Source organism: Balaenoptera musculus, chromosome 19, assembly GCF_009873245.2.
Source record: "Balaenoptera musculus isolate JJ_BM4_2016_0621 chromosome 19, mBalMus1.pri.v3, whole genome shotgun sequence".
In the NCBI taxonomy this organism is placed as follows: domain Eukaryota; kingdom Metazoa; phylum Chordata; class Mammalia; order Artiodactyla; family Balaenopteridae; genus Balaenoptera; species Balaenoptera musculus.
Genome location: NC_045803.1, coordinates 41,577,167 through 41,597,891, shown reverse-complemented (window position 1 = coordinate 41,597,891; position 20,725 = coordinate 41,577,167). Strand labels below are relative to the sequence as shown.

Here is a 20,725-nt window from a genome sequence, read left to right as displayed (position 1 = left end):
GCCCAACCAAGATGGGGGCACACCTGGGTGCCTGATACCTTCACCCTGCACCACTATAAGAAAAGAAACCCCTGGGGTGGGCCACTGAGCCCAGCTATGGCTTCTGGGAAAGAAAGGTTAATGTCAGTTGCCAGGGAGGCCTTGACACCAGGTCTGCTTTGTGACAGAGTCACCAAAACAGCCAGCACCATTCCCGGGGGAGAAATGGGGACTGGCCCTTTGCTGGATTATCCATGGACCACCTCCCCAGAGGGGCTTTCCCTCACTCCCCTGCTCCTCTCCTGGGCCATAGTAGGTGACCCTCTGAGCTCCTAGGACTGTTACCCTGGGCCAGCCACAAGCGAGTCCAATGCCAGCCTGATCCCAGAACAGACATCAATGCCCATCTGTGGAAGAAGACTGCCACAGGCTCACCCTCTGCAGAGCGCCCCTCTCCAAGCAACTCTCTCTCCAAGACCAATTGCTGTGTTGACACCAGGCCAGAAGCTGCCAGATGATAACCTATGGTTTCCAACTGCTTTCTGGAAGGACTTCCTCAGGCCTCGCCCTGGTCAGAATAGCCCAAACAGCCTCTACATCCTCCTCCTGCTGTCTTGGGCCAGCTGTTTGTATATTGAGTCCTGGAAGCTGACTCAGCCTGCATTCCCTTCCCCAAGTGGCAAGTGTGTAATAAAGTGCCCTTGGGGGGGGGGGCGGTGAGGGAAGGCTGGGGCAGGTGGGGTCCTGTGTGTCCCACCATCTCTATGAAAGGGCAGTCCTCACATCTGCCCCGTGCTGATGAGACCAGGCGTGGGCACAGGCCTGACAACGCAGGGCGGAAAGGAGCAGCCATTAGCACTAATGAGGCAGGCGGCCTGAAAGCTTTTTACTTTGAAGCTCCTCGCCCACCCAGGGAACAGTCCGTTCGGCCACCTTGGCTTCCAGGAACCCCAGGCAGAAAAGGGTGTGGGGGCAGGAGCAGGGCTGGGGTCTTGGAGAAGCCTGGAGGAAGAAGGGGGAGGAGAGGTAGGGCCAGAGATGGAGGCAGAGGGCCTGTTTTTGGCTAAGTGGGCTTCTCCCCTCCCCTCTCTCCCCTCAAAAACCCAGGGTCTAGGTCTGCACCCCAACTCCACCCTGCTCTGGTCACTGGCCCATCACCCCCTCCAATGCCCTTGACCCAGGTTCCTGGAAGCAAAGGGAACATGCCATGCGTAGGGTCTGAATGAGCATCTCCGGGGCCACAAATTAAATTAAGTGTTCAGGGCCGCCTTCCTTGTTATTGCTAATGGCTCCAGCCTACCCATCCCCATTCCCCAGGTCCCTGTCCTGCAGAAATGTGGGGGCCCTGGGCACCCTATCTTGTTCCCAAACTTTGATTGGCTCCTGGAGACCTCACTCCAAATTGGAGATGGGTACCCCTCTAATAGAGCCCAGGTTCCAGTGAGAGAGGCCTGAATTGTGCCCCCACCCTCTGGGGGGGGCTCCTCATGCCCTGGCTGCAGGGAGCAGTCACGTGTGGGCCCTTCATTAGACCCTGCCATATAAACCGAGGGCATGGGGTGGCCAGGAACTCTTGGGGCAAGGATCCAGCAAGCAGAGGTAAGTCCTCAGGTTGGACAGAGACTCCTACTCTCTAGGGGTCTTCTATCTGGGATAGGGCACCTAGAGGGTGTTCTAAGGATGAAGAGGGACTAAGTGGTGGGTCTTCCTGCTGAGCCAGGCCATGCTGACCGCAGTGCTGCTGAGTTGTGCCCTGCTGCTGGCAATGCCCACCATGCAGGGGGCCCAGATGGGCTTGGCTCCCCTGGAGGGCATCGGAAGGCCTGACCAAGCCTTGTTCCCAGAGCTCCAAGGTCAGTGCGGGCAGGGGTGGGGATGGGTGGGGCCTGTACACTCTCTGGCCACAAACTATTCTGCCTGGTATGAGCCCTCTTTCCCCCTTCCCAATCCCAGGCCTGGGAGGTGGGTGTCTTGTGCATGGGGGGTTTCTGCCCTCACATCATCTGTCCCAGGCCTGGGCCTGCAGCCCCCGCTGAAGAGGACAACGGCAGAACAGGTGGAAGAGGCTCTGCTGCAGGAGGCAGAGGCCAAGGCCTTGGCAGAGGTAACTGCTCAGGAAAAGGGCTGAGACCACAATCTCTGGGTGGGGGGATCAGGCATCAACCTCTAGCTCCACTTCGGTGACCCTCTCACTTGGGGTGACACTGCAGACCATCCCTCCCCATGCTCCACTGTCGTCCCGCCTTGATTGGGGCAGGTCCCTGAAGCTGCCACTGAAGGCCCATGTTCCCCAACCCCTGCAGGTGCTAGATCCGGAAGGACGCAAGCCGCGCTCCCCGCGTCGCTGCGTAAGGCTGCACGAGTCCTGTCTGGGACACCAGGTACCATGCTGCGACCCATGTGCCACGTGCTACTGCCGTTTCTTCAACGCCTTCTGCTACTGCCGCAAGCTGGGTACTGCCACGAACCCCTGCAGCCGCACCTAGTCGGCCGACGTCGGGGTCGGGGCTTGGGCAGGGGAGCGACAATAAAGGATGGGACCAACCCCAGGGTTGTGGCGTTATTTCGAACGTGACCGTCGGAGGGGGGAGGTCATGGCAGGGGCGAGGGTGCTCCAAGCCAAGACACCACACACACATCCCTACCCCAGGGCCTGCGCCATCCCATCATGAGTCACTTACATGCGTGCTCTTAGAGTGCCAGGCGCCGTTGGGAGAAGCAGAGGAGGGCCGCGCTCCTACCCTTGAGAATCTTATATAATATAATAAATGCGGGGAAGGGAGGGCGCAATGCAGCATAGGAGCTGTAGCTCCCAGCAGGCTAACAAAACATTAGGCTTCAGGGCCTGCTTGCGGTTAACTCGACGCGTGACCCGCAGCGAAGCCTGCCCCTCACCGGACCTCAGTTCTTCTCAGGGGAAGGCTGACTCAACAGTCTGGAATATTTCCAAGCATAAAAAGCGCCGCCCACTCCCATCTTTACTCCTCTGGCCGCCACAGCACCACGTGCACCAGACTCGGGAAATCTAGAGTGAAGGCCCAATCGAATCCCTGCGGCCACGGGCGCCACCACGCGGTCGGCCTTGGACACTCCAAGCCGCTCCCGCCTGGGAGCAGGAGGCCCTGCTCTCCTCAGCGCGCAGGCGCCAGTGGGCGGTCCCCAGCCCACACCTGCGCAACCGTTCGGCGAGAAACCACCCGGAAGCCGGGCGCCGCTCAGAGCCCCGCCCCGTTGTGGTCACGTGGGCCGCTTGCGCGTCACCTGATGCGCTTGACAGCCCGCTGCGGGCGCCGCGTCAGCTGATCTTGGAGTTGTGCTGCGTGCCGGCAGGTCCGGGTCCTCCGGTCCAGCCGCCCCCGCCGTAACCATGTCGTTCTTCCCGGAGCTTTACTTCAACGTGGACAATGGCTACTTGGAGGGACTGGTGCGCGGCCTGAAGGCCGGGGTGCTCAGCCAGGCGGACTACCTCAACCTGGTGCAGTGCGAGACGCTCGAGGGTGAGCCGCGGGGCCGGGCTGCGGGGCCTCGAAAGGCCGGCAGGGAGGCCGGCGCGGGCCTGAAGGTTCTGAGGTCTGGGAGCGGAAGCTGGGGGTTCTCGAAGGGCCTGAGAGGTCGGGGATACCGGATCCGGGCCTGAGAGGCCTGCTGGGAATCCGGGGGCTAATGGCGGGTGCGCCGGAAGGGAATATACCTCCATTTGCGGCTCCGTGGGGGCCCAAACGCAAACAAGGCTTTAAGAATCGCAGTGGTTCGCCTCTGCTGGGGCCACTTCTTCCCCGTTCTGCTCGCCATGTAGTTTGGAAGAGAGGGTCTCTCGGGAGTGGTTAGCTGGTGTGAGATGTGCTCATACAAGTCTCTTTACCCTGACGTAGCCAGAGAGCTGTCTCGTGGCAACGCTTAGGGAAGCTAAGGGGAAAAGTCCCCGGCTTTCCCTCCCAGCACATACACCAAGGGCTTTGGGCTCATTGTGTCTTCACGTTGGCCTGCGGAGTGAGCCTTTCTGGGGAATTGCTGAGCCAGCTTAGCGAGAGTTTCCTCCCATCGCCGATCCAATGTCTGAGCGGTCTTCTGAAGGCAGTGTTTGGGAGAGCCCTGAAAGTCGGGGAAGTTCATACACCTGTATTTGACAACAATTCCCACCCGCTCCATGAGGGTGCCTGTTCAGACAGGGTTTCCTAGCACAAGAATGGTGAGAAGCTGAGTTCCACTTTCTTCTCACGACACACAGCTCCAAAGTGGAACTGACTTCGTGAGGCACAGCATCAGATTTACGGAATTAGAGACTTCCCTGATTCCAGTCTTCTCTTCCTCCTCCCCCTACCCACCCCCGCCCCCCAGGTGGTAGTGAAGGGCACAGTGGCTGGGCTGTGAGTTCCCATCCCTGACCTCCAGGTGATATCCTCGAACAGAGGTACTGCTAGCCTCCTGGTTGGTAGCTGGAGGGGGAAGATGGCCAGATGATTCACCTTCTGGAGAAAATTTTCTCATCATAAACTTCCTGAGGTTAAAAGTGAGCTCAGTTAAAAAAACAGTTATGTACCTTGCAAATTGGATCCGTAATGTGAAAATAAATACTTTTAAGTTTTAAAACTTATTGCAGTTCAAATACAATTGTGGACATTATGGTTTTAACATAAATGTGCAAGAAAAGTCTTTCACCTCCCTTATGAGAGTGGAGGTGGGGAAGGAGAGGAGAGCACTTTAGGGTGCTGGGTTGTAGGAACTTGCCAGCAACCTCATTGTCCTCACTGTGGCAAACAGAGGAGAAACAGAGGGAGGCTGCACAGGGCAGGGCTTGGCACACAGTGGTATTTAATGGGAGTTTTGTGGACTGATTGGGACTGGAGGAAGATCTTTATTTGCTTAAATCTGAGTGCGGACACCATTGATTACCAACTGGCATTTGGTAAACTTGTTTCTCTTCTAGGCTTTCCTCACTCCTGCCCTCCTACCCCACCCCTGTAGAGCTTCTGGGGGCATGGGGTTCCCATCTTCCCAGCAGACCCTCCATCATCCCCCATAAACATGTTAAGCCATTCTTCCTACAGCAGTGCTCACACATGGTCCCCTTGTGGATCACCATCCAGCCCTTTAGTGGGATCCCCTCGCTCTTTCACACATGTTCCTTTCCCTCATGCAAGCCATCCCCCAGCTTTTGGTGCACATTGTGTGGTGGACTTTGAACTTTCAAATCTGACTTTGAATCCCAGCCGCACCAATTACTGAATCACCTTAGACAAGTTACTTAACGCCTCTGGGTCTTGGGTTCTTCATCTGACACATTAACAGCACCTATCTCACAAGGTTGAGAGATGTCAACAAGTTATTATGTGTAAAACACTTAGCTCAGCACCAAGCACAGAATAAGCGCTAGGTAAATGTTAGCTCGTTTCAGTATTATTTGCACTAGCCATTTCCTCTGCTTCCTTCTTACTCCCGTGAAACCCAGTGATTCCCACCCTTTAAGGCCCAGACCCAGTACCATCCCATCTTAGAATCCCCTTGTGGCCATGCTAGGCTAGAATGTTGTCCCCCTCCATCCAGTTGCAGCTCTTGTGTGTGTTTGTGCTGATTTCCTAGAAGTCTGTCAACACAGAGTTTGAGATTCTTGGGACTCTAGGCTGGAGATGCTCTGGACTTTCAGGGGCTGGAGATAACCAGAGGCAGGAAGGAGTGACCAGAAACTCCACTTGTCCTCTACAGAAAGGCCTTCTCTGCTCCTGAAGGTCACCCCAGAGGCCTGACCTCCAGCCCTTTGTTGCTGGGTGTTTTTGCCTCCTTATCTCCAGGGAAAAGGGAAAGAGAGAGGGGAGAGGGGAGGGAGGTGGGAAGGAGAGACCAAGGAAGCCTGTGGTCCCTATGAAATCTGTAGGTGTGTCCTGAGATGATGAGGTTTCCAAAGAACATGTTTTAGCAGTGGGACAGTTTCCAGAAGGCTCAGGACATTGGCTGGAGGGTGTTTATTTGTTCTGCAAGGTACAGCAAGTACATATAGACCCTCCACCACACCCTAGCCTTCCTTGTTGGCTTCTACTCCATCAGGGCATCTGCTACTGACCTCTTTTGCTAGAACTCAGCCTCTTAGGACCGCTGAAGTCCATGTATCCTCCATTGTCCATTTGCTTGATTGTCTCTTCTCAGAGGTAGGAGAAGGTCCTACCCCTTGGTGAACTGAGGGGACAGAGCTAGGTGGCCACAAAAGCTCTTTTCAGCTCTGAGTGTTTCTGGATGTGTTGAGTACCTTCTGGAAGCTGGGTCCTGTGCTAGGGACTTGTGGGGAAGAGGAGGTGGGTCAGAGATACACAAAGAGAAATCATACAGGATTACTTTGAATGTTTTCATTCATTCCACATATACTTGTAAAGCACCTCTTTTATGCCAGGCACAGCAGTAGGGTCTGAGGTACTTTGTTGAATGATGTTGCCTTGACCCTCATAGTCTGGGGGTGGAGGCCAGTGGGGCCAGAAGACATTAAGAGATCAGTGTAGCATAGCAGTTACAAATGTGGGCTTACTACTGCACGGCTCTGTGGCCATGTAACTGCTCTGTCCTGAGTTTCGTCATCTGTAAAATGGAAATAATAATAAATAAAATGATACGTATCTTTATTGATGGGGTGGTTGTGAAAGCTAAACAAGATAATCCCTGTAAAACACTTAGCATGAACTTGGCACATGGTAAGTACTGAGTCAGTGTGCTAGCTGCAGTTACTGTTATTTTAAAGCAAAGGAAATATATAATTGCATATTAAGGGTGTTGCCTTTGAAAGGGACAGTGGAGAAATGATAGAGAATCAGAGGGGAACTTTCTGTAGAGAGTGTGGCTGGTTCAGGCCTTGCTGAGGAAGGATATTCGAGCTGAGGTGTGGACAATGAGGAGCCAGCTGTGCAGAGACCTAGGCCAGGGATGGGGTGGGGTGGGGTGGGGTGCATTTCGGGCAGAGCGACCAGCATGCCAAGGAGAAATAGTTGGGCCAATCAGAGGGACCAAAAGGAGTCCTGGGTGGTAGGGTGTGGGGGACAAGAGCACACATCTGCTCGGAACCCAGACCCTTGGTTTAAAAATATCAGGCTGAGCCCAGGGGAGGAAGCCCCTGGCCCCTCAGGACTGGGTGTGGAGGCAGAGAGAGTGGTGGCAGGGAGCATCACCTTCCACGGAGGCCTGCTGAATTTGAGGTGGTCGGATGTGACTAAGTGAATGTATTTCAGATCATGAGGAACATATGTCGTGCTAATTCGATGTTCAAGTCTTCGTTTGCTCGTTCAAAAAACACTTCCTGAAGGCCTACTGTATGCCAGCTTCTGTGCCTCATAAGAGAGCCAGGCAGGTATTTCAGGTATTACCATAGTTCTGAGCTTGAACCCTTAGCTTTGACCTTGGCTTCAGCCTAAAAGCATTGTTATTAATTTGTCTGACTGGCTGCTGGGAATACAGGTATGAGTGAGACTCTGGCCCTGCCCTGCAGAATTTCCCCTTTCTTCTTTTCTCTTAAAAACTATTTATTATGGAAATCATTAAACATATACAAATTAGAGGGAATAGTATAACAAACCTATAAATAATAATCACCTAATTACAACAATGATCAACTTTTGTTGTTACCAATCTTGTTTCAATAATAGCTGCATTTATCCCCCCACTCTCAAATTATTTTGAAGTAAATCCCAGACAGCGTATCACTTCAGCTGTAAATATTTTGGTGTTCCTAAAAAAGATCATGATTTTTTTTTTTTAACATAACCACAATCCGATTAGTCCTCCTTTAAAAGAAACAATAGTTTTTGATGTCATCAAATATCCATTTCGTGTTTAGATTTGTCTGATTGTCTCAAATGATTTTTTGATACAATTTGTTTCAAGCGGGGGTCCAGTTATGATCCATATATTTCAATTGATTGATGCTATCAGGAGTCTTTTAGTATATAGGTTTTCTGTCTCACTTTTGCTTTTATTTACTGAAGAAGCTGGGTCATTTAATTTATAGATTTTCCTTCCATCTCAACTTTGCTGATTATATCCCTCCTGTATAGTTTTAACGTGTTCCTCTGTCCCTTGTGTTTCCTGTAAATTGATAGTTAGATCTAAAGACCTAATTAGATTCTGGTTCCATTTTTTTTTAAAAGAATATTTAATAGATGTCATTTGTACTTCTATTGAGAATTGTTTCTCTTTAGTTGTTTCCCTTTTTATGACATAGGAACCATTGATATTTATTGCCTAGAACCATTATTTCATTAGGGGTTGCAAAATGGTGATATTTTAATTTTATGTTTCCTTCTGCAATTGCTAGCTTGAATACTTCTATACCTGGAAATTGCCAGTAATCAACTACTTGGTTACCCTGAAATACAGTCTGTATAGGAGAGGCAGGATAAATGCTTAATTCTTTCCCATATTTACTAGCTTCCAAAATAATGAGTTCGTTTTCCAGCATCCTCCAAAGGTGACGAATGAGGTTTGTTTGTTCTTCTTTTTGTTTGTTTAGTATCATAACACACTTATGGATTTTAATATATTTGTTGTGCTTCAGTCTTTTAACTTTATCGGTGCTCAAATTGTCCTTTGGCCAGTGGGAGCTTGTACAATAGGCTGCCTGTTGTATAAGTTTTTTGACATAACCCTGTAGCCTTCCTTACTACTGAGATGACAGCGTATTCTAATGTTATCTTGTACATTTGTTGACCCAGACCTAGAGTCATAGTTTCTCTTAGGGGACCTGATTCTTTTTGTAGGAAAATGATATTTAGAGACCATAATCTGAGTCCAGGGGTTTCTCACTGTTGCTGAGTTGGTCATTATTTCTAGGATTTTTCTATGAATTAGCTCCCTTCTTACTTAGCAACTTGGAAAATACAGAGAAGCCTATGGCTTGCTGGATTATGCAGCTGTAACTCAGCTGATGGGTACCAGATGCCTGTTCCTAATTTGGAATGGGGGCTCTCCCTGACACTTGGACCATTCAGTACATATCCTTCCTCTTGTAAAGAAGTATGCTTAGCATTCAGGAGGAGGAACCCTGTGATCTTCTCAACTTCCATGTGAGTTAGGTGGTCCCGAGTGATTGTTTTCCTCAGCCAGTGAGTTAGATGCTCAGGGACCATGGTTGAAGAGCTCACATGTGTGATATGCTGGTTGTCTTTCAGAACACTGTATCCCTCTCTGTCCTGAATCACTTGTCTTTTGTTCATTACAGCATTTCCTTCTGCATTTCAACACTATTTCACAAGACACAGTCTCATATAGGAAGAGGAAAGTGAGACTCCAGGCTGGCCTTGGCCAAATCACCAGTCACATCAAACTGCAGATGCAAACATAGATGGTGTCTCCAGGAGTGGCACTAATTAGTTATTAGTGGCACAGTTTGTTATTCAGCACTAATTGTAGTGTGACCAGGAATGTGGCTGGAAAGAGATCAGCTTTGAAGGATTGCAAAAACCACAGGAAGGGCTTTGTCCTGAATGCAGGGGATGGGAGGGTAAAACTACTGGACTTGTACTTCAGAATGTACCTGCAGTTTGAAAAGTGTTTTGGGGGTCAGGGCCACACTGAAGGTGGGAAGAACAGTCTGCAGAGTCTTATAAGTAATCCAGGGCAGAGAAGATGATGGCAGCCTGTCTTCAGGCATTGGTAGGGAGCATTGTGAGGGGGAATTATAGGAAGAGGAGTTGATAGGATTTGAGGGTTGGATAAGGAGGCTGAGGAAGAAGGAAGAGTCAAGGCTGATGTCTCCTCTCTGGCTTAGGCAACTGTGTAGGTGGCAAGTGAAATGATAGTGGACTGTGGAAGGAACAGATTGGAGAAAGAGTGAGAAGATGGGATTGAGGGATCTGTGAGCCATCTGAGTGAAGATGTGGAGACTGTTTTTGCTGCTCAGGTGTGAGGTCTGAGCTTGGGGAATCAGGGTAGAAGTGTGGCCACTGACCCCAAGAGAGAGCATAGAATCAGAAGAGTAGAAGCCCTAGATGAGACCCTCCCCCCAATAGGGCTTCCATTAAGCAAGGATGGGGCAAAAGATGGTCCTGCCAGAAAGACCAAAGGCATCCCCTGAGAGGTTGGTAGCCCCAAGAGAGAAAAAGAATGGGGTGGTGACTGACAAACATGACCAAGAGATTGAAATAAAGTCAGACAGCTCTCCATTTGGTTTTGCCCTTCAGAGGTCATTGGTGACCTTAATGAGAACAGAGGAGAGCAGGGCTAGAAGCTGACGGCAGTGCATGGAGTGGATGGGCAGAGACAACATACAGACAGAGCGGAACTCACCAATGAACTCAACTCACTGATGAATTCCTGTTCAGGCTGTTACTGGCTTTGTGACCCTGGGCAAGTGGTTTATCCTCAGCTGCACAATGAGAGTATTTTTTGAAATTAATTAATTAATTAATTTATGGCTGCATTGGGTCTTCATTGCTGCGTGCGGGCTTTCTCTAGTTGCAGCGAGTGGGGGCTACTGTTTGTTGTGATGCGCGGGCTTCTCATTGTGGGGGTTTCTCTTGTTGCGGAGCACAGGCTCTAGACGCACAGGCTTCAGTAGTTGGGGCTCATGGGCTCTAGAGTGCAGGCTCAGTAGTTGTGGCACGAGGGCTTTGTTGCTCTGCGGCATGTGGGATCCTCCTGGACCAGGGCTTGAACCTGTGTCCCCTGCATTGGTAGGTGGATTCTCAACCACTACGCCACCAGGGAAACCCACAATGAGAGTATTAATAAGATCACTCTGAAATGTTAGTGACGTGTAAGCACAGGGCCTGGAGCCGAGAGAGCCGTCAGGGAAGCCAGCTGCTCCCACTGTGGTCATTCCTTCCTGTCACTCCTGGGAGGCGGGCACCATGCTGGCCCTCGAGTGGGTAATGAAAACATGTCACACAGGCCTTGCTTGGGGGCATGTGTGCCTAATGGGCAGACTGGTGGACATCACAACAGCATTGAATGTCCAGTAGGCACAGGGTACACTTTGGGGCAGTGGGAGCATGTGAGGAGTAGCAGTTAAAGGGTACAGGGCTTCTTTTTGGGGTAATGAAAATGTTCTAAAATTGTGATGATGGTTGCACAACTCTGAATATACTAAAAACCATTGAATTGTACATTTTAAATGGGAAAATTGTATGATACATGAATTATATCTCAGTGAAATTGTCACACACAAAAAATTAGCCAGGTCAAGGAGGGGGGAAGAAGGAATGGCATTAACAGTCTCAGAAATGTGAAACTGCATAGAATATCAAGAGAGCTTTGGGAACTGGGAAGAGAGAGTAGAGCATGTGTCAGCCGTGTGCAGGGCTGAGGGTGGATAGGCGCATTGGGCTGGTTCATCGAAGGCCTTGGGTGCCTTGGAAAGATACATGGCTTAGGAGGGATGAGAGTTGTGTTTAAAAAAAGAGAGAGAGAGAGAGAGATTCTTCAGTTAGGTCAAGGTCTGTGTGTGGGAAATGTCTTGCTTAAGAGTTTATGTTCTTGCCTGGAAACACTTTGTTCCATTTTGTTTGTCAGAAGAGAATATATCGACTTGGTGAAACTGCGTGACCACAGCTTAGACAGCAAGACAAGCTTAGCTTGGTCCAGAATTCCTCAGAGTCAGATGTGATCCAGAGGAAGAGAGGACAGGGTTCTGACAATCCAGTGACCACAAACACGAGAGAGGAGCTCGGGAGGCATTGGGGGAAGGGTGTACACATGGAGAGGGTTTGCACTTGGACCGAAGGGAACAACTACATTGAGTCTCTGAGCTGTGAGAGCCTTGGCCCACACACACCTGAAGTTTTCCCCTCAGTGTTTGATGGCCCATGTTGTCCCGACTGCCCTGGGCAGTGGCACTGCTGTGTGAAGAGACATCTCCCCCCTACCCCCAGCACCCAATGATTGATGAGCTGGCATGGATCGCTGGTGGTGACTTGACTGTTCCTCTCCAGCTGGCTGCTGCTGCAAGAGGATGAGGCCCCAGAGCAGGGGTGGAGGCGAGGGGTAGGCAGGAGGGAGGTCTTGCTGCCATGAGCCAGCTTGGATTCGATCTGTCAGTAGATGAAGGAGGGGGAATTGTGAAGGGGACAAGCGTTGGTGGTGTGATATGAAACTTGATGTGGGGCTCAGGAGGTTGGGTTTAGGAGGAGCCAGGCTAGAGGCAGGTGCTATTCCAGCTCTCCGAGTGAGAGAACGGGGCTCAGCTGGGGCAGGAGTGGCACGTGGGCAGAAGAGGGACTGGGTCAGAGACCAGCTTAGGGCATGAGACTGATAAGATTGGGCCAGTCTGCCTTACGTATGGTGGTGAGAGGGGTTAGAAGTTAGGATTTTGACCTCAAATGTCTGGGTGGGTGCTGGAACTGCTTCTGAGATGGGGACCACCGGAGGAGGAGAAGGTTTGGGGCATGGACAGGGTGGTGGAGGACGAGGTGTTGTGTCTCAGAAGTGCTGAGTCAGAGTGTCTGAGGGAGGCGGCTGTGCGGATCTGGTGCTCAGGGGAAGTAGCACTAAAGATACCAATCTGGAAGTCATCAGCACACTGGCGGCCGGCAGCTCAGCCCACGCCCGGCCGTCTGTTGGCTTGCAACCAGGGCAAGCCTCCCTTGGAAGCCTAGTCCTGCCCACAAGTCCTGCCAGGAGGCTGGAGAGCAGCCTTAATGGCAGGCCAAGTGGACATAAGCGTGGCCTGAGGAGGATACCTGGCATGGAGCCTAATTTGGCGAGCAGAGCAGGGAGAGCCACAGCCAGGGATTCCCCTCCAGATCCCTGCTGTGCCTCCTGTGTGACTGGGCATGGTGGTTTCTTTTCTTTTTTTCTTTTTTGGTCTCCTTTTTAACTAAACATAACTTGAAAAAAAATTCCAAAAATAGAGTTGGTGGAAGGGTGACTTGGTGTAGATCCTTGGGGGACAAGTTTTTACTGCCTTGTTTAAACATTGCATGTATATGTGCTGTGTGGCCCTATATACCCACTTACAGGATCATATCCCCTAAATTTGCACAGGATGGCGCATACAGAGGTGTTCACACCAACCCTGTTGGTAACTGCAACCTGTTAGAACCAGCGGAGTAGCCGTTGACAGGTTTTGGTTAAATAAATCATGGTCTGTGCTTAACAGTGGAATACTATTCCAGTGCTCAAAAGTGTGACGTTCCATGAAGACTGATTTAGAAATATCTTGCTAGGTGAGAAATTGCAAAGTGTTGCGTGTAATATAGTCCCATTTTAGTAGAATGCCAGGTAACGTGCACATGGAAACGTGTTTGGAAGCATAGACAACAAGTCTAGAGTGGCAGCCTCTGCAGAGAGGGATTGGAAAGGCTGGGAGGGGGAATATGTCAGTTTTAAATTTTATGTACCTTCCATTGTTCAAATGTGTCATAGTGAACAAATGTTTTATAACTTAAAACATCCGCTAAAGATATGTAAAATAAAGGAAATTTGAACATACAGGCGAGCAAAGAGAAGGTACTTACACCCATCCGCCATCCAAGGCAAGACCCCTGCTGGTGACCCTGGGGTGTCCTTCCAGATTTTCGTTCACAGCATTGTAGGGCTGGTCTGAGCCTTAGGGAGCCCCCATCAAGCCCCTTCTCTTTACACCAGAAGACTCAGTGTCCAGGGGATGCATGAGGGCCAGGGCCAGACACTTCATGTCACTCAGACTAGAGCCCCAAAGCCCCTGTCCACGTACAGCTCACCTCTCACCTGCCTATTTTTCTCTCTTTCCCTTGTCGCCTCTTCCCCACCCCTACTTCTTGCTTTCCCTTCACTGATTACATCTTGCACTAGTATATACTTTAGCCTGGTTTTATCTGGGAAGCTGTTTATGGTCAAGATAGTCCACACAGGAACTGATAACCCCCGTTTCATAAGCCCTGCCCCAGAGTTCATGTCAGAACTTGCTCTGGTGCGTGTTAACACACTTGTCCTTGGATTTACTCCCTGATTTCTTGGGCCTGGTTTCTGAGGTGGAGCCAGTGTCTGAACCTGTGCTTAGGACCTTTTGAGGTGACCTCAGCACAGGCAAATGTCAGCCATCCAGGACCCTTGAAGATGAGGCTTTCTGGGTGACCAGGGTTTCTGGATGGAAGAGAGGGAAAGATCCAAATTTTAAACATTTTGCATAAACCCATTCTGGAATGTATTAGTCTCACTTTCTTGCTTTCACAGTGGCACACACTAAACATAGCAGGCTTTCTCCCCAATTAGTGCTGTTAGACTTGAAACGAGATGACACCAAACCACTGTCCCTGAGGGCCCAGATCTGCCTCCAGTAGTTTGTCCCTGGCCCCCCTGTGGTCAGAGCGCCTGCTGCAGCACCCTAGAACCCTTTTCTTACTTGTAGCTGTTCTTGTGCTTTGGGTTCAGCTGTTAGATGCACTCCAGCTTGTTGGAAGGGTCAGCATTAAGGATGAACAGGTGTGAGGATGTGATGTAATGGTCTCTCTTGTAAATCACCTCTGCCTGCTCAGAGTCAGGACCCTAGGGCCTCTCTGGGTCACCAGGACCTTTCTTGAGTTGTGTGTGAGGCCAGGCATCAGGCAGACCGTGGCTCCCTTTCTGGCCAGCTGTGTGACACTATGCATGTGATTTAATGCCTTGAAGCTAGTTTGCCCACCTGTAAAATGAAACAGAAATCACTTGCAGGTTGTTAGGACTCAACAGCACATGCCTAGCCAGAGTGAATGCTCAATAGGTATTTGTATGATTGGATGAGCGGCAGGTCTTTATTGGTACTGGCAGGGGGCTAGGGTGTGGGTTATGGGGGAGGGGAAGCTGAGGCCCCCATCCTGGAGGGGTGCACCATGTTGTAGATTGTCCTGTTTCTGGGTTATTAAGCACTTTTTGTTTTTTTGATACAGCATTAAGCATTAGAGACAGGGGGTAGAGAGCTGGATAAAGGGATTTGGAGATTTGGGACCGTCTGGCCGAATTGGAGGACAAGGGTGTAGAGAGCTGAGGATGACCAGGCTTCCTCTGTAACCTCTTCAGTTTTGCCCTCAGAAGGCCCCTTGCTTCACTGATGCAAGACAGACCAGTCCCTCATGATCAGACTCATGCTCGCCTTGTCTCCATTCTGGCTTTCCCGACTCACGTCCACCTCAGTCCTATTCTTGTTCTTTGTGACACATTTCTCCATGGCTCTGCAGATGCCTGCAGCCTATTCCCTCAGGGATCAACGGCGGGAGATGCGGACCAGGAGTCTGAGGCTGTTATTAAATCGCGTGGAGCCAGAGCAGAGCCTCTGGCTGTTGACGGTGCCATCCTCCCTTTGGCCACAAGGTGGTGGAACAGGACCATTCCGCTGCCTGAGAGCCAGGGAAGGGGGTGTGGCTGGACCCACTGGTGTATCTCCTCTGCTTCTCTGTGCAGCACCTGCCTTTAGCCGCTGTCCCTTGGGACTCTGCCCTGGGCCCTACTTCCCTTACCCAAGCCCCAGTTGGCCTTCCCAGATTAAGTAGGGCTCGTGGCTCAGTGTCTCCTGTCTGTCCATCTCTTCCCACCCTCACCTCCCTGTGCCCCAGCTTCCTGGGTTAGGAGGGGAAGGCCAGGGAGAATTCCCCGATGCTGTCCACCTTGTGCCCAGTGTAGGCTGCTCCAGCCTTGACCACCAAGCTGTCCTTGTTTACTTCCACCTGGGTCATGCTGGCAGTTCTCAGAGTCGGAGCGGCAGCTTCAGCTTCAGCACAGTGTGCTAGCTATGAACCAAGGGTCTTGGGGGCTCCAAGTAGGAGCTTGAGGCTGCCCAGGAGTCAGGGCCACGCTTCCTAGGCTCCCAGAAGCACCATCCTTCCCCAGGTGGCCTCCACTTTGGTCCTGTTACTCTGGTCCCTCCAGGAGATGGGAAATTCATCCTCAGGACGGACTCCTCTCCTCCAGCCTTCTTCAGCGCTTTGGGGGACATGTAGGGGTGCATGTGGCACATACAGGTACATGTGTGTAGGGTGACTCTGGGAGAGGCCCAGATCAGGCACCCCAGACTCTCTAGAGTATAGGTACATACAGTCATGTTATCAGGTAATTGACAACTCTCCACCCTGCACCCCAATTTGGAGAGGTCTTTCCATTGGCCTCCCTGGCTTCTGCCTCATCCAACACCGACTCCTTAGTTGATTTAAAAAAAATAAACAAAAAACTATCTTGTGTGGGAATATCGGCCTTCCTCTTCTTTTTTTTTTTTTTTTAAATTTTATTTATTTATTTATTTATGGCTGTGTTGGGTCTTCGTTTCTGTGCGAGAGCTTTCCCCAGTTGCGGCAAGCGGGGGCCACTCTTCATCGCGGTGCGCGGGCCTCTCACTATCGCGGCCTCTCTTGTTGCGGAGCACAGGCTCCAGACGCGCAGGCTCAGCAGTTGTGGCCCACGGGTCCAGTCGCTCCGCGGCATGTGGGATCCCCCCAGACCAGGGCTCGAACCCGTGTCCCCTGCATTGGCAGGCAGATTCCCAACCACTGCGCCACCAGGGAAGCCCTTCCTCTTCTTTTAGAGGCAGGAAAATCAAGGCCCTGAAGGGCCATTTAGTAGGCTGGGCCTGACACCTGCTCTGCCCATCTGCACTCAGCACCCTGCAGCTCAAGGGGCTGGGGTGGGGCTGCCCCCGTGTGAGTGTGGGTGGTCCTGAGGGGTGGCAGGCAGACCTGTGGCGGGGAAAGGGATGCGTGGAGGTGCAGCCCTGACTGGGTGCCGGGCACTGCTTTCCTGGCCAACTCTGGCCTGGCCCTGGGCCAGACCTTGTCCCCCCTTGGCCACTCAGGCAGTGATTTTCAGGCTTTGACCTCAGCCGAGGCTTCGTGTTTGGCTGGCGGATGGGGCTTTCCCCTCCAAGGAGTCATCTGTGGTGTCTTTGCTGCTGCAACTCAGCTTTTCTGCTTGCCACTGCTCCACAGACCCGGGCCTCCCCGGCACCTGCTGTGAGCTCTGCCAGGGCTGCTTCCTGGATACCCAGGCCTCTGGCCTCACCCTGAGCCCCTGTGTGGCCCTCAGGGGCTGGGGTTGCACAGAGTCAGTGAGATCCAGGCCTGATCAGGGTTGAGAGTGTCAGAGTTGGCCAGGCCCCTGGAAGTAACCTTATCCAACCCTCTTATTTTACCTGGGAAATTGGCTCCAGGTGAGGCCCAAGGCCTTGCTTATGGTCTCCTGACACCCGTCTTGCTCCTCCTGTCCAGTCACTGTACATTTTTTGATTCTTTCCTTCATTTGTTCACTGAAGGCTGCCTGGACTATGCTTCTTTGTGCCCGGCCCCCAACTCGGGACGGGGTGCTCAGGTGAAAGAGACCCTGATTCTGGGGCCCTTGCCATTCCCCCAGGGCTTGCCACATGGTATCTAGCGTGGGAATTAAGGGTTGGGAGTCGAGGAATACAGGTGAGCTGCGACCCATGACCTGGCACACAGGGCCCAAGGATGCCAGTCATGGGTCGTAGCTCACCCATTTCCCGCACCTTCAACACTTTAGACTCCAAGCGAGATGCCGTGTGGCAAGGCCTGGGGAAAGTGGAGTGCTATGAGATTCCCGGAGAAGGTGACCACCTCTCTCCCAGGGCCGGCCTGAGTGCTGATCAGACTCAGTCTGGTGTGTCACTGCTTCCCCTGCGTGTTTCCTGTCAGCCCCTTGAGCAGGGTGGGTGAGGGGGTCAGGGGTCCTGGACAGGACCAGCTTGGATGCTGCTGTTCCTGCCACCTCCTGCCTGGCCCAGGCCTCTTGGGTCTGCTGGGCATGAGTATGGAAAGGATCAACTCTGCTCCTGGCCCGGGTTGCTTGGTCTTGTTTCTGTGAGCTGCAGGGAAGGAGGCTTCGTGCTGAGAACAGCATGGCTCGCAGCCCCAAATGAGGCCTGATCCTGAGAGCCCATCCATAGGGCCTAGGTCTGAGCACAGTGAGTATTTCCATAGCTTGGACTCTAGGTACCGTGGAGCCGGCAAGATGCTCCAGCGAGGATCCAGCCTGACCTGGCTTAATTTCACAGGAACAGCAGCCCCTGGGACCCTAACACTGCTTTCCCCTAGTTGAAGTGAGCTCCATCTTTTCTTAGGGTCCTTCCTCCAAAGGACTATGCATGTAGAACAGAAGCCAAGCATCAAGGGCAGAGAGGATTGCTCAGGCGGTGTGGGCCAGTGGACCCAGGGCCAGACATGGGCATGAGCGAGCTTTTGAGAAGCTCCCTGCCACAGCTGGCCTTTCCTGGGCTGCCTGGCACCTAGCCACGCAGGGCCACTTCACCTCTTCTCATTCAACACCCAGGCAAACATACATCTTTGGGAAAGTGAAAAGAAGCTCTTCGCTCGCAGCCCCAGGTCCACTCCAGCCTGCATGCACTGTAACTGTGGTGGTAAGCCTGGAGAAGAAAGAGCTTGTTCAGGGTCAAAGTACAGGGCAGCAGCAGAGGTGTGGGCCCTGCCTCCCAGGGCGAGGCTGGCTCGCTTGATTCTCAGTCTGGGCTGTGGAGGGCAACAAGGGAAGCTGCCCTGCAAGCCCTGTGTCTCCTGGGACATGCCAGTTCCATGGAGCCCTGAGTGCGGACGTCCTGGTGAGGGGCTATCCAGGTGGATCTCCACTCAGTCAGAGGAGAGCTTCTTGGAACTTGCCCTGGGTGCAGCAGTAACCAGTTCTGCCCCTCCCTTTGGCACGTGGGACTGTCACCTGCCTGGCACCCTCCTGACTGTCGGATGGGTTGACTTCCTCATGGGCTGTGAGTGATGCTTTCATTCTCCCAGCTGCAGGGACGAGGTGTTCCTGAGGGTAATTACATGTGCTCTGTCACCACCTGCCACCTGTCTCGGAGCAAGGAGAAGGGTGGTGAACCTTGCTGCCACCTAGACAGCAGACATCCTGCTGCCTCCTAGACAAGGGGAGTGACACTCCCGCTTATCAAATCTCTGATTCTGATATGCTGGTGGGTGGTGTCACTGACCCTGGTGTCATCCGGGCCACTTCTACAAATCGGCCCCATCCCCCTTCTGCAAATGCCGCACCTCACTGAAAGGCCTCCAGTATGAAACAAAATGCCAGCCTAGGGACCTAGGAAGGAGAACTCACTGTCCTTTTCCTGCAGGATCTCTGCCTCATGCCAACTGAAACCCAGTAACTTGCATGTGGCCGTGCCAGCAGTAGCCTCCAGGTTCTTCCCGAGACTGCTGGCCCGCCAGCCCGGGGGCTTCCCACGGAGCAACAGCTGCCCTTGGCTGCACCAGCTCCCGCCTGCTCCCGAGGACGGCAGGGCAGTAGCTCACCATGTGGTGGGTGGTGCAGAGTTGGGTCCTAGCCTCTGTCCGGGTCCTTGGGGTCGGGCTGCCCAAAGCTCTGTATGATCCTGCTCATAGGTGAGGTGAGACATGGGCTTAGGGACAGGAGTCCCAGATTTTGAGCCCACTTTGTTCGTCCTTCCCCAGGAGATAGCAGAGTGTGGCCTGTGCGTGTGCGTGCCCATGCTGCACAAGGGCCCCTGGGGAGAGGACACACCAGAGCCCTGGGGAAGGGTCGGGACCATGGGAAGGAAGGGCAGGGGCACCCTGTGGAGCGCTGAGTGGGACGGCCTGAGCAACAGCCTGGAGTCAGAACACAGACCACCTGACTGGGACTGAGCCTCTCCGTTGGGGAGCTCTGGGTGGAATCCTCTCTGTGGAGCTCTGGGTGTGCCATGCCATGCTCAGTTTTCTCTGTATAGCACTGTCTCTGTTCAGTGTCTACCCTCGGAGGCTGGCACTGCAGGGCCTTTCACCAGGTGACTGGCCAGGAGCCTGGGTCCAGAGATTCCACCAGCTGCTCAGGGCCAAGCTGTGGGACAAGATTTGAACTCAGGTCACTGTGGTCCCAAAGCCCAGGGTCTCTCTCCCTTGTCCCACTAAACCACCTAAGGAGCTGTGTCCTGAAACCAGTGACCTGGCAAAATGGGGCTTCAGAGAGGGGCTGTGGCTGTGCATGGACCTTGTCCTGGGCTAGCAAGAGGCCATGGACACCTCAATTTGGGGTGGGGGCAATGCCAAGGCTCTGGATGGGGAATGCTAGGCGACACCTGAGGGAGGGGAGGAAGAGCTGGTATTTGATAGGAAGAGTTGGAACCCAGGGCTAGTCAGTTACATGAGGTCTACAGGGAGCCTGTGATGGCCCTGGTGAGGAGGATGGGGGGTGAGGAGGATGCTTAGTCCATGCTGCAGCCCCCAGGTAAACCCAGGGTTAATGGTTTCCATGCTGTGGCTCCCACGCTGGGAGTTCCAGATGTGGTGCTCTGACCCTGCAGAGCCAGCCAGCCAGTGCACACATCTGCTTTGGAGCTGATCTGAAGAAAAGAGGTCTCCCCCACCCCCAGAGCCTGGGGAGGAGACTCAAACACAGTCCATTTGCTGAGGGGGGTGGTTATGGCTCCATTGGGCCACCAGCCTGGCCGTCTGTCCACATCTGTCCATTTGTCTGAGTTTCCCTGCTTTGAGCCCCTGGAAGTTGCAGCATTAGAGAGCCCTTAGGGCAGAACGAGCACTGGAGGTACAGCCCAGGTCCAGTCCCTTCAAAGCAGTCCCTTCACCTGGGCCCAGCGAAGTCGTAGAACAGGCTCCAGGGCTCCACCACCCTTGCAGGGAGTGGCAGGATGGGCACGCTAGGCTCTAGGGAGCATATTTGCACATCTGGTTTCACTCAGCGGGCCTCAATTCCTGAAAACCCCTGAGCTCCCCAGGAGAGCATCGTTGAGTGACCTCTGGAAAAGCAGAAGTGAAGTCTGGGAACACACTGTCCTCTCACACTGTGCCGTGGCCAGCTGGCCAGCAAGGCCCCTCCGTGGGCCATGAGGCTATGGGTG

The 20,725-nt window shown here is 52.6% G+C and overlaps 2 protein-coding genes across 4 annotated transcripts in view; both read left to right on the top strand.

Moving 5' to 3' along the window:
* Nucleotides 1–1,403: 1,403 nt before the first annotated feature.
* LOC118885698 (agouti related neuropeptide) lies at nucleotides 1,404–2,465 on the top strand. Its single transcript, XM_036834595.1, has 3 exons — nucleotides 1,404–1,832; nucleotides 1,992–2,083; nucleotides 2,283–2,465. Exons 1-3 carry the CDS (start codon nucleotides 1,703–1,705, stop codon nucleotides 2,463–2,465), a joined length of 405 nt encoding a protein of 134 aa, XP_036690490.1. The 5' UTR covers nucleotides 1,404–1,702.
* A 782-nt stretch (nucleotides 2,466–3,247) lies between these two features.
* ATP6V0D1 (ATPase H+ transporting V0 subunit d1) overlaps nucleotides 3,248–20,725 on the top strand; it is a 38,808-nt gene continuing 21,330 nt past the window's right edge. Inside the window, exon 1 of one of the 3 annotated variants that reach the window (XM_036834238.1) lies at nucleotides 3,248–3,476. In XM_036834238.1, coding sequence (XP_036690133.1) covers nucleotides 3,347–3,476 — 130 coding nt within the window. In that variant the 5' untranslated portion in view covers nucleotides 3,248–3,346. The remainder of the gene's footprint in view (nucleotides 3,477–20,725) is intronic. The other 2 variants (XM_036834240.1, XM_036834239.1) reach the window with 2 other exon arrangements.

Excerpts from the sequence above, each read along its gene's own strand:
- LOC118885698 (XM_036834595.1), top strand. The coding sequence starts at position 1,703 with ATGCTGACCGCAGTGCTGCTGAGTTGTGCCCTGCTGCTGGCAATGCCC. Across the intron at positions 1,833-1,991 it reads CTTGTTCCCAGAGCTCCAAG|GCCTGGGCCTGCAGCCCCCG; the intron begins GTCAGTGCGGGC and ends CATCTGTCCCAG. Across the intron at positions 2,084-2,282 it reads AGGCCAAGGCCTTGGCAGAG|GTGCTAGATCCGGAAGGACG; the intron begins GTAACTGCTCAG and ends CAACCCCTGCAG.